Source organism: Seriola aureovittata, chromosome 10, assembly GCF_021018895.1.
Source record: "Seriola aureovittata isolate HTS-2021-v1 ecotype China chromosome 10, ASM2101889v1, whole genome shotgun sequence".
Taxonomy (NCBI): Eukaryota; Metazoa; Chordata; class Actinopteri; order Carangiformes; family Carangidae; genus Seriola; species Seriola aureovittata.
The window spans coordinates 14,746,743-14,761,307 of record NC_079373.1 but is presented as its reverse complement, the minus strand read 5'-3'; the positions used below and the strand labels follow the sequence as shown (position 1 = coordinate 14,761,307).

Genomic DNA, 14,565 nt, shown 5'->3' with positions numbered 1-14,565 from the left:
GCCGAAATGTCCAAGCTAAGCAAAAATACTATTTGATGAGCTCCCTGAAAGTCTTTGATGTGACATTGCTCTTCAGTGTTCCTTATATGCTATAATGTAAACAACTTTTTTCCCAGTAAAATAACATGAACAGCCACATAATAGGGGGAAGTTGTTAGGGCCATCCCCCAAGAGGGAAGCCTCAAGAAAACTGCTACCCCTTCCAGTTTTTTTCTCCCTGTTTCTCCTACAGTATATCTTTTTTCAGCGTTAATAGACTAACTGTAAGGCTACATGCACTTCTGGTTATGGTTACAGACCATAAAACATAGTGTGTAAGAGCGAGCATGTGTATGTTGCATCAGAACAATTCTGTTCTGTCATGACTGGAGAGACAGCAGAGCCAGATGTTCCGCAGTGACCTAGAGAAAAAGGTGAAGAAAATCTGCAATGGCAGACAGAGAAGGTGGAGAGCAACTGTAATGATCCAAACTTATTTCCACACTCTTTTATTGATTAAACTATAAGTATATACTCCTGTGTTATTACTTGGGATATCCAGATGCACACACAGAAGCTTTAAAATGTGTATGTACTAAATATTTTGTCTCATCTTCAGGGTGTGATCTGGATGGCACAGTTCATAATGTGTCCTACAGCCCTCTAGATGGCTGTCAGACATGTACGTGTAAGGTAAGTATTTGACACCAACACACACACTGTTTTTTTTCTGTTTGTCCTTTTCTCTCACCTCTGTTTCTCTCCTTCGGTTCGGCCTCAGGGTGGTAACAGGGAGTGCTCTCCCCTGCCCTGCCCATCACTGGACTGCACACAGAAGGAGGCTGTACCTGGAGACTGCTGCCAGCAATGCAAAAGTATGGACACAGAAAAAATATGCTCACACCAATAATTATGAGAGAAATAACTCTAAAGCAAACATTAAATGTCTCTTACTACATCACTTAGATATAATTAGGTTCAATTAATTGATGCAGTGACATGAAAAATAGTACAACATGCTTGCACAGGCTGCACATTCTTAGATATTCAAAATGTTACTATTTTGCATGTATACTCTCTTCTTCATCATGTAGTCTCATCTTTGATAGTCTCTCCCCAGTAGGTCTTTTATCAATTACACAAAAGTTTTTTTTTCAAACAAATTTATTTGCTTCAATTGAAACCCCTTTCACTAAATATGGTACCTACCAAAACTGAAAATTCTTCTTTGGAATACATCCAAACACTGCACTGAGGTCAAGGTTTATCAGGGTTGTTCCAAAGTTATATTTGCCTCACTGTCTCACAAAGGTTTTAAGAAAATGTTGTCAAAAATGATAAGATCTTATCATACAGCATTAGATTGGTTGAGCATTTCAAAATACCTGTATCACGAAATGGCACCTTTGTCTAAGCTGATTGATTGATCCCTTTGATCCCTACAAAGACAGGCGTTTTTTTCCATAACAGTAAAGTTATCTGATGTAACGTGTGCTTGCAGGTTGCATCCATTCTGGTGTCCCGTATGATCACGGAGCCAAATGGAGACCAGAGGAGAGTCCCTGTGATGTCTGCCACTGTTTGGTGGGGTTGATACGAATTATCTACTTAGGTTTTCATCTTTTCTTTCACCTTCATCTCTACTGATACTTATCTGTCTTCTCTCCAGGAGGGTCATGTTCACTGTGAGAGGGAGCAGTGCCACACCCCTTGTAAAAACCCAGCTTCTCCACCACCCGATTCCTGCTGTCCAGTTTGTCAAGGTGGGTGTCTTTCATTTACTGAAGCAGTGTTGGTGTTCAATGGACTGCAGATAAACAGTGTGTGCTCATGTGTGTCTTGTAGACTGTGGTATGAGTGGTCATGACTTCCCTAATGGAGCTGTGATTCCTACTGGAGACCGTTGTGAAGATTGCACATGCGTGGTATGTCTGACGAAAGTGATTAAATTACATTTTATCATACTTCAGTTATGAATCATTTTATTTTGAAGTATATCTGTGCTCTTGTTCTACCAGAATGGAAATGTGGTGTGTTCACCCCTTCCCTGTCCTGCTCTGTTTTGTCGAAACCCTGTGCATCGTGCTGGAGACTGTTGCCCACGGTAACAAACCTGCCCAACCTCATCCATATAACTTTCAAGCCTGCATCAATCCTTTTCTCAACTTTGACCTTGAATGAGGTGGTGCAGATGAAGTTATTTTTATCACTGAAAATGTTTACGTTGTGTGTGTCACCTGTAGGTGTGAGCAGTGTGAATATGAGTCCAAGGTGTATGTGGATGGACAGAAGTTCCCCTCCAGGTCAGACCCCTGCCTCCGCTGCCGCTGCTCTGTGAGTACAATCTGGCAAAGCTGTGTTCTGTGGTTATGTGAACTTCATGTGACTGGACTTGGTGAGGTTTCAGGACACAGGGGTACAAAGAAAACCTGTCAAAAAGTTTTTATACTTTCAGAAACAAATGTGATTGAAATTGAAAATGGGATTAAGTGGGAAAATTAGTCTGTTTTTAAAGTCCTGACAAAGCTTTGGGCTTAGTATCTGACAATAGGTGTTTGCTCTATCAGTGTGACACATTTAACCCCTACTTGTCTCTCTCTGTTAGGCAGGTGAAGTGTCTTGTGAGCGTATGGATGCATCATGTCCCACACTACGCTGTAGTCATCCAGCTAAACGCAAGGGGGAGTGTTGTTCCACATGTGATGGTCAGTGTATCTGTAAATTTGTTAAATAAATAAATAAATAACTAAAACTAAATAATAATAATAATGATAATATGTCCTATTTGTCAAAACTGTTTCGCCTACTGCATGCTCGCTTCCAATTTGACTTTTACTGCTCAAGCTCTAGCAAACATATTCAGGTTGTGTGTTCCTGCAGCATGTGAGTATGACAGGAGGGTGTATACTGATGGAAAAGTGTTCAGCCCTGCTGGCAGTGGACCCTGTCTACAGTGCAGATGCAAGGTAAGTCCATACAGTACACTCAAAAGAAAGCATTGAAACTTAAAAAAAATTAGCAAAGTAATACTTTGTTTCATGTCTTTTATTTGTGTCTTGTTTTTTTTTTTGTTTTTTTTATTTACTTTCTCTTTTGCATGAAAGCATAGTATGTTTCTTTTCACAGCAGCAAATGGGCATGGCCATAATTTCTTTCATGTCATGTCTGTCTTCTTTTAAACATACCCTATTTATATTACATGCATATTGTGTTTTCATTTCAGGGTGGGAATGTGATTTGCCGTGAAGAGAAGTGCCGTCCTGCTCAGTGCTCTAACCCTATTATAGACCCACATCTCTGCTGTCCAATCTGCAAAGGTAATAATTCACACGCACGCACACATACACACACAGGTTCATCTCATCCATGAATATATGACAACTCCCCTTTTCCTCATTGTAGCATGTGTGTTGGAGGGGGTGGAATATGAAGAAGGCTCCAGCTGGCACCTTGAGAACCCCTGCTCCAGCTGCACATGTGTGAATGGAGACACCGTGTGTACACACACATACTGCCCCCCCATTGAGTGCCTGCATCCCACCAAGACCACTGGTAAGACTGTGTGTGTCTGAGCTTTGTTTATATGCAGATGACTGTGCAATCTTAGTACACCGTCTCTTTCCTTTCCTCAGGCTCCTGTTGTGCAGCGTGTGAAAGCTGCACTTATAATCATCGTATCTATGGCAACAACCAGAGGTTTACAACCCCTGACCAGCCCTGCCACATCTGCACCTGTCAGGTGAGCATGTCTCTATTCACAAACACTGTTCAACTTCGTACCTGCTGACAAGTCTTTCCTTCTCCTCAGCACGGCACCGTGGAGTGTGAGAGAAGACCCTGTCCTCCACTCAACTGCACCAACTCATACACACCACATGGAGAGTGCTGCCCTAGATGTCCAGGTACACAAACTCATGACATGATTTTAGTTCATGTTGTACATTTATCTGCTAATTATCCTATTTATGTTAATTATTCTCAGACAACTCAGTAAAAACCTTTGTGTATTTGTATCTTTTTCCAGACTGCTCCTTTGAAAACCGTGTGTTTGTGGATGGAGAGGCTTTTCCCAATCCTGTGAGTGCGTGTGAGGAGTGTAAGTGTGTGAGCGGCAGGATTGAGTGCCACCAAGCACAATGCCCTCATCCTCGCTGTAATGCACCTCGACCTGGAACATGCTGTCAGAACAACTGCAATGGTGAGGCGATATGACTTTATTATCAGGAACATAAATACCTTTCACAAATTAAAATCTCACAGTTTCACTATATTCCCCTACATCAGGCTGCAGCTATGCTGGGAAAGAGTATCCCAATGGACTGGAGTTTCCCCATCCCACTGACACATGCAGGACATGCAGCTGCATAGTGAGAGGAATAATGAGCATCACATCATGACTGTTGATCACACGTGGTCGTCTTGAAGCAGGTTTTCATTTCAGTCTGTGATATGTTTGTTACAGAATGGGAATGTCCAGTGTCTGATGAAGAGGTGCCCACCACTGCCATGCTCCAACCCAAATGTGCTGCCAGGAGACTGCTGTCCCCAGTGTCCTGGTAAGGCCCAAGTAAAGGGGCAAAGATACTTGGAGGAGTGAATGACACAGGTGCAGGTTTCTGGGCAGGTATTGCTGCTCTGAAAGCCACAGGAGGTTAGTGAATAGTGTGGCCTGTTGACTTGGCCTGCTTATCAGTATGGTCAGCAGATGGAGGTGTAGCGGTTGCTGTTGAACACAGTTCACGGAGGCAGTTAAACACACGGACTAGACAAACATATTTATAGATCGGGTGTGACTTACATCCATAATCCACTTTAGGTCTTTAGAAACCACAGCAAAAATAGCTAAAACACTAGCTAAAAAATCCTTGTAACTCCAGAATCAATCCACCAAATTATGTTTTTTACACTTTGTTTCACGTTTTTAGTGAACTATTTCAAAAGTAACAAAATGATTTGGATGATTGTTTTATGGACTGATTGGTCCATAATAAATCAGTGAATCCTTGAATTAGATTTTGATAACAAGTATGGGGAATTTTAGAGAAGTGGAAAATTGGAAAGGGTTTATCATTACTATCATTCTTGAGATGCTTTTTGTTATTTCAGGTTATATTTTTATTGGTATTTTATCATTATGGATGGCTTCACATGACCTTCATCTTATTCTTATTTTTAAAACAGAAATCTTAACAGAACATAATGAAAATCCCTTCCATGAAAGATACTATACTATACTTCCTAATTTCATTGGCTGGGTGCCCCTCTCTGGTTAACATGATCTGCTGTTTTCTTCGTTTCTTGGCTCATGATCAGACACAAAATGGATTATGAAGTTGTAGAGTGAAGGCATACTGTTGATTCTTTTCACTGATGTTCCTTCAGCTCCTCCATCGGACTGTGTGTATGAACAACGACCCTACAGACACACTGAGCGCTTTTACCACCCGACTGACAACTGTCGATTGTGTGGCTGCTCCAACGGGACAGTTCACTGTCAGCGCAAGCCCTGCACCTTCGCTGTGTGTTCTCACCCCATCACACAAGAGTGCTGCCGGACCTGCGAAGGTAGTTCACAAGTTCACAAGTCCTGCCAGGACAACTTAAAGACAAAGCAGTTTTGATCCACGTAAGAGACTGCACATTTAGTCTCAACATGTGTCTATATTTTATTCCCTCTTGCAGGCTGTTTATATGACGGTCGAGAGCGAGCTAATGGGGAGACGTGGGGTGACGTGTCAGACCCATGTGCTGTGTGTGTGTGTCGTGAGGGCTCTGTCCAGTGTGAGAGGAAGCGCTGTCCACCCACCAACTGTAACCACCCCGTCCAGAGACAGTGCTGCATGTCCTGTGATGGTGTGCGATTGAAACACTTGACAGCAACATGTCATTCAAGAATTTTTTTTTTTAAATAGTTACTGACACCCTCACTGTTTTCCCTTCATTTATCTCAAAAATATGTCAGTCTCTAATTTTCTACTTGTCAGGTTGCATGTTTCAAGGTAAAGAATATCTTGATGGCACTGAGTTTGCTGATGACAAAGACCCCTGTGGTGTGTGTTACTGCTACGGAGGCGAGGTTGTCTGCACCAAGCAACCCTGTTATGGAGATTGCAGCCATCCATATAAACCACCCCGACAATGCTGTGGAGAATGTGAACGTATGTAAAGTCAGAACGAGACTCTGCTCGCATTCCTACTTTAGGATCAACCTTTATTTGTTCATTATTTTCATGATTACAAAACGACTCAATCAACCTTTCTTAATTGGATAGGCTGTTCCTATAACAGTGAAGTCCTCACCGATGGACAGTCGATCCCTGACCCAGGGAACCCCTGCTCTGAATGTACCTGCCAGGTAGTAACAACACACACACATTCACACACACACACACATACATATTCCTGCTGGTTAATGTCATGCCTTTTCTCTTGCAGGGCGGATCAGTGCGTTGTGCGAAGACGCCGTGTGCAGCTGCTCTCTGTCCTCACCCAGTCCCCAACGCATGTGGCTGCCCTGTCTGTGATGGTGCGTAATCACTGCAAATGTAACAGAGCAAGTATATGTGGACTAAAGTAAATGATGAATGCTTTACTGTGTGTGTAGGTTGTCAGTTCCAAGGTGTGACATATGTTGACGGACAGGTCCTTCCAGGAGGAGAGAGAGGGTGCCAGGACTGCACCTGCTCAGTGAGTGAGACGGTCATTTAACTTTTTGGTCACTGAACCATCAAAGCTACTGTACATCCTACCTTTATTCTCCACAGAGAGGTGCGGTGGTGTGTGCGCAGAGAAGATGCCCTGCTGTGTCATGCCCACACCCAGCTCTGGACGGCTGTGCATGTGGAGTGTGTGATGGATGCAGCTTTAATGGACGAGACTGTTTTAACGGAGAGCGATTCCCACACCCGACAGACCACTGTCAGCTCTGCTCCTGTCTGGTACAACACAAAATATATATATATATATATATATATATATATGTGTATTTTTAAATTCACAATACTCTGTCCTACTCTGAAAGGCAATCAGAATTACAAGTTATTTGGAAACCCAAACAAACAAAGTGGTCTAATTACCTACAAGTGTCAGGTGTCAAGGTGGCTATAAAAAGTTTGGAGCTTGCCTCTTTAGATGGCAGCAGTGACTGTTTACTGTTTAAAGACATTAAAAGAAAAGTCTTAACTACAGCTCTGCAGCAAACATACTGTAAATGTGTCAGTTTGTTCCAGAAGATTCTCGCTTTGCCAAGGAATTGTTAAATATGATACTTCCAGTGGAGCTTCAGACACACAATTACACGACATAGTGAGTTGTAGAGATACTCAAATGGGATATTTTTGGTGTTCTATTCTTTTAATCCCACAGCCCTGACCCTGTGAAGACACTACAACAATTGTGATTTCCTTTTTGTACTTTGTGCATGAATAAACCTGGCTACCACTCCGTCATCCGTTCGTCCTCAGTTGTACCAGGATTACTCAGTGACATTCACAGGGTCTAAATGTGTGTCTTTGTGTATAGAACGGCGGTGTGGTGTGTGCACGTGCATCTTGTCCAGGTGTTGCCTGTGTGCGCCCAGTGACCCCTCCAGGGGAGTGCTGCCCTTTGTGCACGGGCATCTGTCTGCATCAGGGAAAAGAGTATCAGTCCGGTTCCACTTTCTCTTCACCCTCGGATCCCTGCTCCTCATGCTCCTGTCTGGTTAGTCTGTCTTACTGAGTGAAAAATAAACCATCTGATTGTTTAAATGATGAAAACAAATTGATTATTCTCTCTATCCACCTTGTCCCTTCATCCCCTCCTCTGATCAGAATGAGGTGGTTAACTGTCAGAAGAGACCTTGTCCAGTCCAGTGCTCCCATCCGGTCCCTTCAGGAACCTGCTGCCCAGTCTGTGACTCCTGTCTGTACGAGGGCGTCGTGCACTCCCACAGTCACACCTTCACGCCTTCCTCTAACCCCTGCCAACGCTGCACATGTGTCAGAGGCACTGTCACCTGCGTGCCACTTGCCTGCCCACCAACACCCTGTGCTCGACCTGTTACCAAGCCGGGACAGTGCTGTCCTGAGTGCACAGGTACTTGAACTGTTTGTGTAAATGCTATGTGAAGGCTTACATGTTTATACTGATTCCTCTAATATATTTTACGCAGAAATTCCTGGTTTCAATATTTCATGTAAATTCACATAATCTGCATTAGAATATTAGTCATGTACTTTCAGTCTTTGATTTGTACGCTGTCAAATAGAAAAATGCCAAGTGTACTTACAACAAAAGATTATACTTAAAATGAAACTATACAATTATATAATTATGAAAGAAATTTGCTGAATTTAATTATTGTGCTGACCTCAAGAATATTTTGTTTTAACTTTTAGTCCATGTCTCTTCTGTTCAGAGAAAAAATGAAAGTACTATAATTCAAGATATCAAAAGAATACAGGAAGTGATTATCTGCAAGATTTTCTTGATACATGTGTTTCTTTGTCTTGTACCTTTTTCTTTTTTTCTAATCCTGCCATTCAACTTTAAAAACCCCTTCAAATCATTTATGGGAAATGAGAAAAGCAATTTTAATTTCAAGCACCTGGTCACAAAAATTACAAAGACAAAACTGATCTGGAAACTGATTTGGAGCATGCCATTTTTCTCCCACTATAAAATAATGTAGGAAATCACTTCACTTTTTTCCTCATCTCTGTCTCTCTGTCTCTGGTCTCAGTGTGCATGCTGGATGGACAGGAGTTCACTGATGCGCAGACATGGACCCTGAGTTCAAATCACTGCTCGTCCTGCACCTGCCAGGTCAGCCTTCTACTGTATATCTCTTTGTTTTCCCTCCATATTTGCAGCCTTCCTTGTGTTTAAGTGCTGATCTGTCTGAGTCTTGCAGGCAGGTGAGGTGCGGTGTACGTCCCCCGAGTGTCCCAAGCTGCCATGTATGCATGTGGTGACTGATCCAGGAGCCTGCTGTCCTCGCTGTAGAGGTAAATATATCACTAAAAGTTTTACCCGCAGGAGGAAATAGTTGTGCCAGTGTCTGCGTTTTCCTTCTCAGGTTGTGTGTATGGAGGAGAGGAGCATACAGAGGGCAGCAGCTGGTTCGCAGACTCCACTCCCTGTATGACTTGTATGTGTGTGGACGGGGTGACCACCTGCTCTGAGGTACACTGTCTATCTCCCTGTATCAGCTTCATCAGCGTGCCTGGGGAGTGCTGCCCTGTGTGTGCTGGTAAGAAAATAAAGATCTAAGGCACATTAGCTGCATGTTTCATCATTAGGATTTTTTAAAATATAATCTTACATGATGTTTTTAAATAGACTGTGTATTTGAGGGCAGAGTTTACGGCCCAGGGGACAGTTTCCATCCAGCCGATGACCCCTGTCAGATCTGCACTTGTGAGGTATGAAGCATATACACCTGAAACCTGATAGCAATAGTTCTATGTTTAACTTGTTGATTTAGTGGAAGTTTGAAGCATTCGGTTTCCAATGATATGATCGCATCATCGCATTTGTGAACCAGACAATTTTTTGTTTAATAAATGCTTAAGAAAATAAATAGATTATCGAAATTGTTTTCTGGTAATTTTTTTTGGAGTTATAGAAATAGAAGTAATAGTAGTAGTTATAATCAAACCTGTTTGTATCTCAGGTGATGCCAGATGGAGAACAACACCTGAGGTGTTACCGAAAGCAGTGCCCCAGCCTGGTGGACTGTCCTAAAAGCAACATCTTGTTCTCTGGACCAGACTCCTGCTGTCCCGTCTGTGCACGTCGGTATTAAAGTGCATTTCATGATATGCTGTATATTATTTTGCTGTTCACTGTTACTGAGCTCTGCAATATTTTGTGTGCGTGTGTGTTTAGAGCCTCTCAGTAACTGCACCTCTGCACTGATTGGCAACGAGGTGTTGGCCACAGATGACCCCTGTTTTACCTGCCACTGCCAGGTAACATAGCAACGAGCCTTCTCTTGAGACGGTCTTTCTTTTGCATAGAAGCGAAGGAAAGTCTCTTAAACAGAGTGAATTGAGTGAGAGAGTTTTAGTTTGACATCTCATCATTTTGACATCTAATTGTCGAGTTGTTGGTACCAGTCAAACTACTATCAATATACTATTATGGGATTCTGTGCAGTATATTGATACTGTGTCTGTGTCTGTGAATTAGGACTTGACGTGGACCTGCCTACACCGTGTGTGCCTCCCACTTTCTTGTCCTCTTGATGAACAGTTCATGCCTCCAGACTCATGCTGCCCTGTGTGTAAAGGTGAGATAAAACTATATTTCTTCCTATTTGTCTGTTCCCTGGGCCTTTAAATTGTAAGTCATTGTCATTAAAACATCCACTACTGTGCGGTGTTTTCCTGTGTTTTATGCAGTGTGTGTGATTGAGGGTCAGACCCGAGTTGCCAATGGCAGCAACTGGACAGACAGCGATGACGACTGCGTAACATGTGCCTGTAATGTGAGTCGGACAGATATACTTACATTCTTCATTCATTCCTCATTCGAAACAGCATTTGCTTTACCAGATAATATGGTATAATGAACATTAACACTGGGGAATCAAAGAATACATCAATCTAAGAAAGACAACAAGCAAAAGCCCTTACAAAGAGACTTGCACAGTGATTACCAAGAACAAATTTATCCAAGTCTGTCATTACTGTATCTGTTTGAGTTTAACATGTGCTGTGACCCCCCCCCCCCCCCCCCCCCCAAAAAAAAAAAAACAGAGTAAAAAGTACAATAGTTGCACAACTGACCTTTTCAAGGCCGACATAAAGGAAGGATTTGATTCTGGGATTGTTGAAAGGTCTGAAATATCTGATATTTACACGATCTACCTCTAAAACCCTCTCTTCTTTCTGTATGCATCTGTAGTCGGGCCACATTGAATGCAGCATTGAAGAGTGTTTACCTGCGGTTTGTCCAGCTGGCCAGAAACCAGTGAAGACTCCAGGAAAATGTTGCTCTGAATGCCAAGGTATCATTGGCAGTCAATACAGTGACCATCACTAACTATTCTGTGTGCTTAAACTTCTGCCTAACACGTTGCATGTATGTGTGTGTCTTTCTTATGTGTGTGCGCGCTTGTGCGTGTGTGTCTATGCGTGTGTGTGCGTACATGTGTGCTGTAGACTCAGGAGTGTCATGTTTGCACCAGGGGACAGTGTATCACTGTAATGAACAGTGGGAGGTGGATGAGTGCACCAGCTGTACGTGTGTGTCTGGAGATGTACACTGCCGTAGTGAACGCTGCCCTCCCCTCACCTGTGCAACAGTCAGTGTAACAAAGACACACACACACACTATTTCTCAGTGTTTCATCATAATTTAAAATGTTCCCATGATGCCTTGCTGTTCTAACCCCTCAGTCTGTAGAGAGACATTAAATATCATCGATGTTTACACTGGCTGTTTCCTCAAAGCTCATTCTGACACTGCAGACATTTATTTGATTTCCACTGAGTCTCCTGGGTCCATCATAGTTACTCAGACAGTGTAGCTGAGCCTGTGTGTGTGTGTGTGTGTGTGTGTGTGTGTGTGTGTGTGTGCGTGCGTGCGTGCGTGCGTGCGTGCGTGTGTGCGTGCGTGCGCTATCAGGATGAGATGCCAGCCGTTGTCCCAGGCTTGTGTTGTCCTCATTGCCTTCCTCGTCCAGCCACCTGCATTGCCTTCGGCGATCCTCATTATCGCACCTTCGATGGCCGCATGTTGCACTTCCAGGGAGCGTGCACATATGTCCTGGCACAGGACTGTGAACAGGGAGACTTCAGGTGAGAGAGTCACCATGGTTACCCAAGCAATTGGAAGTACACGTTGCTTCATTTTAAAGGTGATGACAGGGTTTTACATGAAAATGAAGTTCGTTATTTTACATGTGAAATTGCTTTATTTGTGATTTTTGTTTGAGCTCTTCTCACTGGTTTGAAGTGGGCAGGAAAAAGGTGATCTCACATATTTACATGCACCAATCAAGATTTAGAAATATTTAAGTCAAAATGTTACCCAGCCAATGTTGATCAAATCAGCCAATGTTGATCAAATCAGGGTTGTGTTTTTGAACTTTAACTTTGATTATTGAATACATAGTTATACACATTTAAAGTAAGAGAGAAATACTTTGGATTTTAAAGTTTTCAGGGGCTCTAAAAGGTCACCAAAAAGACTGACAACTACTGTCCTAGACAATCTATGCCCTCAAACTAATGAGCTTTAGCAGCAGAAAAATGGAATAAAACCGCACGTTAGTCTCAGTTTGCAGGAACATCCACTTTTCATGCTGCTTCTGTAACCTGCTGTAAAAAAAAAATTTAAATATAAAAAGATACATTTCAAAAAGGGAGTAACATTTTTTTAAGTCAAGTCCCTCCTCACATTAAGTCCTGCCCACAACATCCAATTTCATACAGAAAAACTGAAACATGTCAATCCAGCGAAGAAAATGACAAGCCTTTCAATAAAGTTCTTTCATTGAATGTTAAACATGAAGCTCAAGGTCTCCTCTTTGTTTGTATAGTATTCATGCAACTAACGATGATCGTGGACGTAAAGGAGTGTCCTGGACTAAAGAGGTGACTGTGTTCATAGAAGACGTCACAGTGCAGCTACTCCAGGATTGGGTGGTGAAGGTTTGTGTGTACAAGTACCGCACATGATTTTGTGCAGTCATGTTTGTGTTTGGCATCCACTCAGCCAATTTTTTTTTCTACCTTCAGGTCAATGATGAAGTTGTGACTTTGCCGTTCCTCAGAGAACCGTACATCTATATTGAACGACAAAGCAACACCATCTTACTCAATACTAACATCGGCGTGAAGGTAAAGTCTTGTCTCTTTCATCTCTCCCTCTCTCTATGGATGATATGTGATTGGATATACTGTCATTTGTCACATTTACAGACCCTTTCATCTTCCTTTAGGTGCTGTGGAGTGGTCGTTCACACCTGGAAGTGAGCGTGCCAGGCTCCTATAAGGGCCACACCTGTGGTCTCTGTGGAAACTTCAACAACTACTACCAGGATGACCTCCGAATGCCCAGTGGACGACTCAGCCAGTCAGAGTCTGACTTTGGCAACAGCTGGAGGGTAAAACAAACACACTGAAGAAACAGAGAGACTCAAATAAAGGCTGTTCAATTCTTAATTGCACATGCATCAAACAACTGTTTGTCATTTTAGGTCACAAACAGTAGCCACTCCCTCTCATCCTGTCAACCTGGTAAGGATGTCGACCCATGTAAGGACGCAGGCTACCAGGCAAAGAAGGGGGCTAATGCTCGCTGTAAGGTCTTGAAGTCTGCCGTCTTTAAGCCCTGCCATCGTGTGGTACCTCCTGACCCATGGTATGCAGCATGCGTATATGATCTTTGTGCCTGTGGGGCCAACAGTGATGAGTGTCTGTGTGACGCACTGGAGGCCTACGCCAGTCAGTGCAGAGAGGCTGGAGTCGTCCTGCAGTGGAGGAGCCCATCTCTGTGTGGTGAGTGAAACACGCTCGTAGGTCATAAATAATCAGACAAAGTTAGAACAGTTTTGTCAAACACAAACTGAACTACACTGCAAAATTATCATATTATACCTGTAAGTACTTGCAAAAAAATAACAGTCATAATAGTAATTGCGATCTTTTTCTTAAAGGTCTACCTGCTCCTATTGTAAACTGCTCAGTGATGTTTTACTGTGCTACACACAGGCAATCTGCAACAATTTATTCTCAAATGAAAATAAAAAACACAGTTCTGTCTTTTGAAAAAGTCATCTTATGGTTGTCAAACACCTGCTGACTCCTGACTCACCAGTAAAGGTCATCAGAAGTGAAACCCTTTCAGTCTCTCTCATTGTGTTTTTTTTCTGTGGCTGTCTTTCACAGCTGTGGGCTGTCCAGTGGAGAGGGGCTTTGTGTTTGACGAGTGTGGTCCCCCATGTCCCGTAACCTGCTTTAACGTTGACGTACCACTGGGGGTGATAGAAAGCCACTGCTTCAAACCCTGTGTCCCAGGCTGCCAGTGTCCTGCTGGTCTGGTTCTACACAACAACTACTGCATACAGCCCGAAAAGTGCCCCAAGATCATTCATGGCAACCACACATGATCCTTGAGCTGCTCGCTTTCAGAAGTGCACTTAATTTGTATGCACACACATGCACTGCCACCTCTGATGATCTGCAATCCACACAAGGACTGCATCAGCCTTTTGTTACTGTATACTGAAGTCTGAAATGGAAAAATATACCTGTTGGTGAACCTGTGGATTCTGCACATTGACTAAAGTGAAATACTGCATTTCTTTATGTTTATATAAACATTTTCATATATGAATATGTAGCACTGAATATTTATACTACAGAAGGGTTTGTCATGTTATTTTCACATGTCACATGTTAATTGGTGTTTTTCCTAATAGTTTTACACATTTACCAAATATTAAATTGTTTTAGTTTTATAGTATTATTATTTAGAGTCAAAAGAGCTTTTGTTCACTGTACAGGTTTATTTCAGCACTGTGCAATATTGACTGTATAGCTCAGGTATTCTTTTTTTTTTCTTCGTTTTACAAATAAACAGTTTTCACTAATA

General features: G+C 42.5%; 1 protein-coding gene across 1 annotated transcript in view; it reads left to right on the top strand.

The window, feature by feature from the left end:
• The window catches only part of kcp (kielin cysteine rich BMP regulator), a 25,068-nt gene extending 10,503 nt beyond the window's left edge, over positions 1 to 14,565 (top strand). The window contains exons 6-46 of the mRNA XM_056386627.1: positions 599 to 672; positions 761 to 854; positions 1,481 to 1,563; positions 1,649 to 1,742; positions 1,825 to 1,904; positions 1,998 to 2,083; positions 2,223 to 2,313; positions 2,585 to 2,684; positions 2,860 to 2,945; positions 3,203 to 3,296; positions 3,382 to 3,531; positions 3,612 to 3,718; positions 3,788 to 3,881; positions 4,004 to 4,177; positions 4,264 to 4,346; positions 4,442 to 4,535; positions 5,362 to 5,544; positions 5,662 to 5,832; positions 5,964 to 6,137; positions 6,252 to 6,334; positions 6,415 to 6,505; positions 6,584 to 6,666; positions 6,744 to 6,917; positions 7,501 to 7,680; positions 7,791 to 8,055; positions 8,702 to 8,784; positions 8,873 to 8,966; positions 9,038 to 9,211; positions 9,301 to 9,383; positions 9,635 to 9,755; positions 9,850 to 9,932; positions 10,153 to 10,252; positions 10,365 to 10,450; positions 10,870 to 10,972; positions 11,127 to 11,269; positions 11,593 to 11,765; positions 12,509 to 12,620; positions 12,708 to 12,809; positions 12,911 to 13,075; positions 13,169 to 13,469; positions 13,860 to 14,565. Of these exons, the coding sequence (XP_056242602.1) occupies positions 599 to 672; positions 761 to 854; positions 1,481 to 1,563; positions 1,649 to 1,742; positions 1,825 to 1,904; positions 1,998 to 2,083; positions 2,223 to 2,313; positions 2,585 to 2,684; positions 2,860 to 2,945; positions 3,203 to 3,296; positions 3,382 to 3,531; positions 3,612 to 3,718; positions 3,788 to 3,881; positions 4,004 to 4,177; positions 4,264 to 4,346; positions 4,442 to 4,535; positions 5,362 to 5,544; positions 5,662 to 5,832; positions 5,964 to 6,137; positions 6,252 to 6,334; positions 6,415 to 6,505; positions 6,584 to 6,666; positions 6,744 to 6,917; positions 7,501 to 7,680; positions 7,791 to 8,055; positions 8,702 to 8,784; positions 8,873 to 8,966; positions 9,038 to 9,211; positions 9,301 to 9,383; positions 9,635 to 9,755; positions 9,850 to 9,932; positions 10,153 to 10,252; positions 10,365 to 10,450; positions 10,870 to 10,972; positions 11,127 to 11,269; positions 11,593 to 11,765; positions 12,509 to 12,620; positions 12,708 to 12,809; positions 12,911 to 13,075; positions 13,169 to 13,469; positions 13,860 to 14,080 (5,132 nt within the window). The 3' untranslated portion in view covers positions 14,081 to 14,565. The remainder of the gene's footprint in view (positions 1 to 598; positions 673 to 760; positions 855 to 1,480; positions 1,564 to 1,648; positions 1,743 to 1,824; positions 1,905 to 1,997; positions 2,084 to 2,222; positions 2,314 to 2,584; positions 2,685 to 2,859; positions 2,946 to 3,202; positions 3,297 to 3,381; positions 3,532 to 3,611; positions 3,719 to 3,787; positions 3,882 to 4,003; positions 4,178 to 4,263; positions 4,347 to 4,441; positions 4,536 to 5,361; positions 5,545 to 5,661; positions 5,833 to 5,963; positions 6,138 to 6,251; positions 6,335 to 6,414; positions 6,506 to 6,583; positions 6,667 to 6,743; positions 6,918 to 7,500; positions 7,681 to 7,790; positions 8,056 to 8,701; positions 8,785 to 8,872; positions 8,967 to 9,037; positions 9,212 to 9,300; positions 9,384 to 9,634; positions 9,756 to 9,849; positions 9,933 to 10,152; positions 10,253 to 10,364; positions 10,451 to 10,869; positions 10,973 to 11,126; positions 11,270 to 11,592; positions 11,766 to 12,508; positions 12,621 to 12,707; positions 12,810 to 12,910; positions 13,076 to 13,168; positions 13,470 to 13,859) is intronic.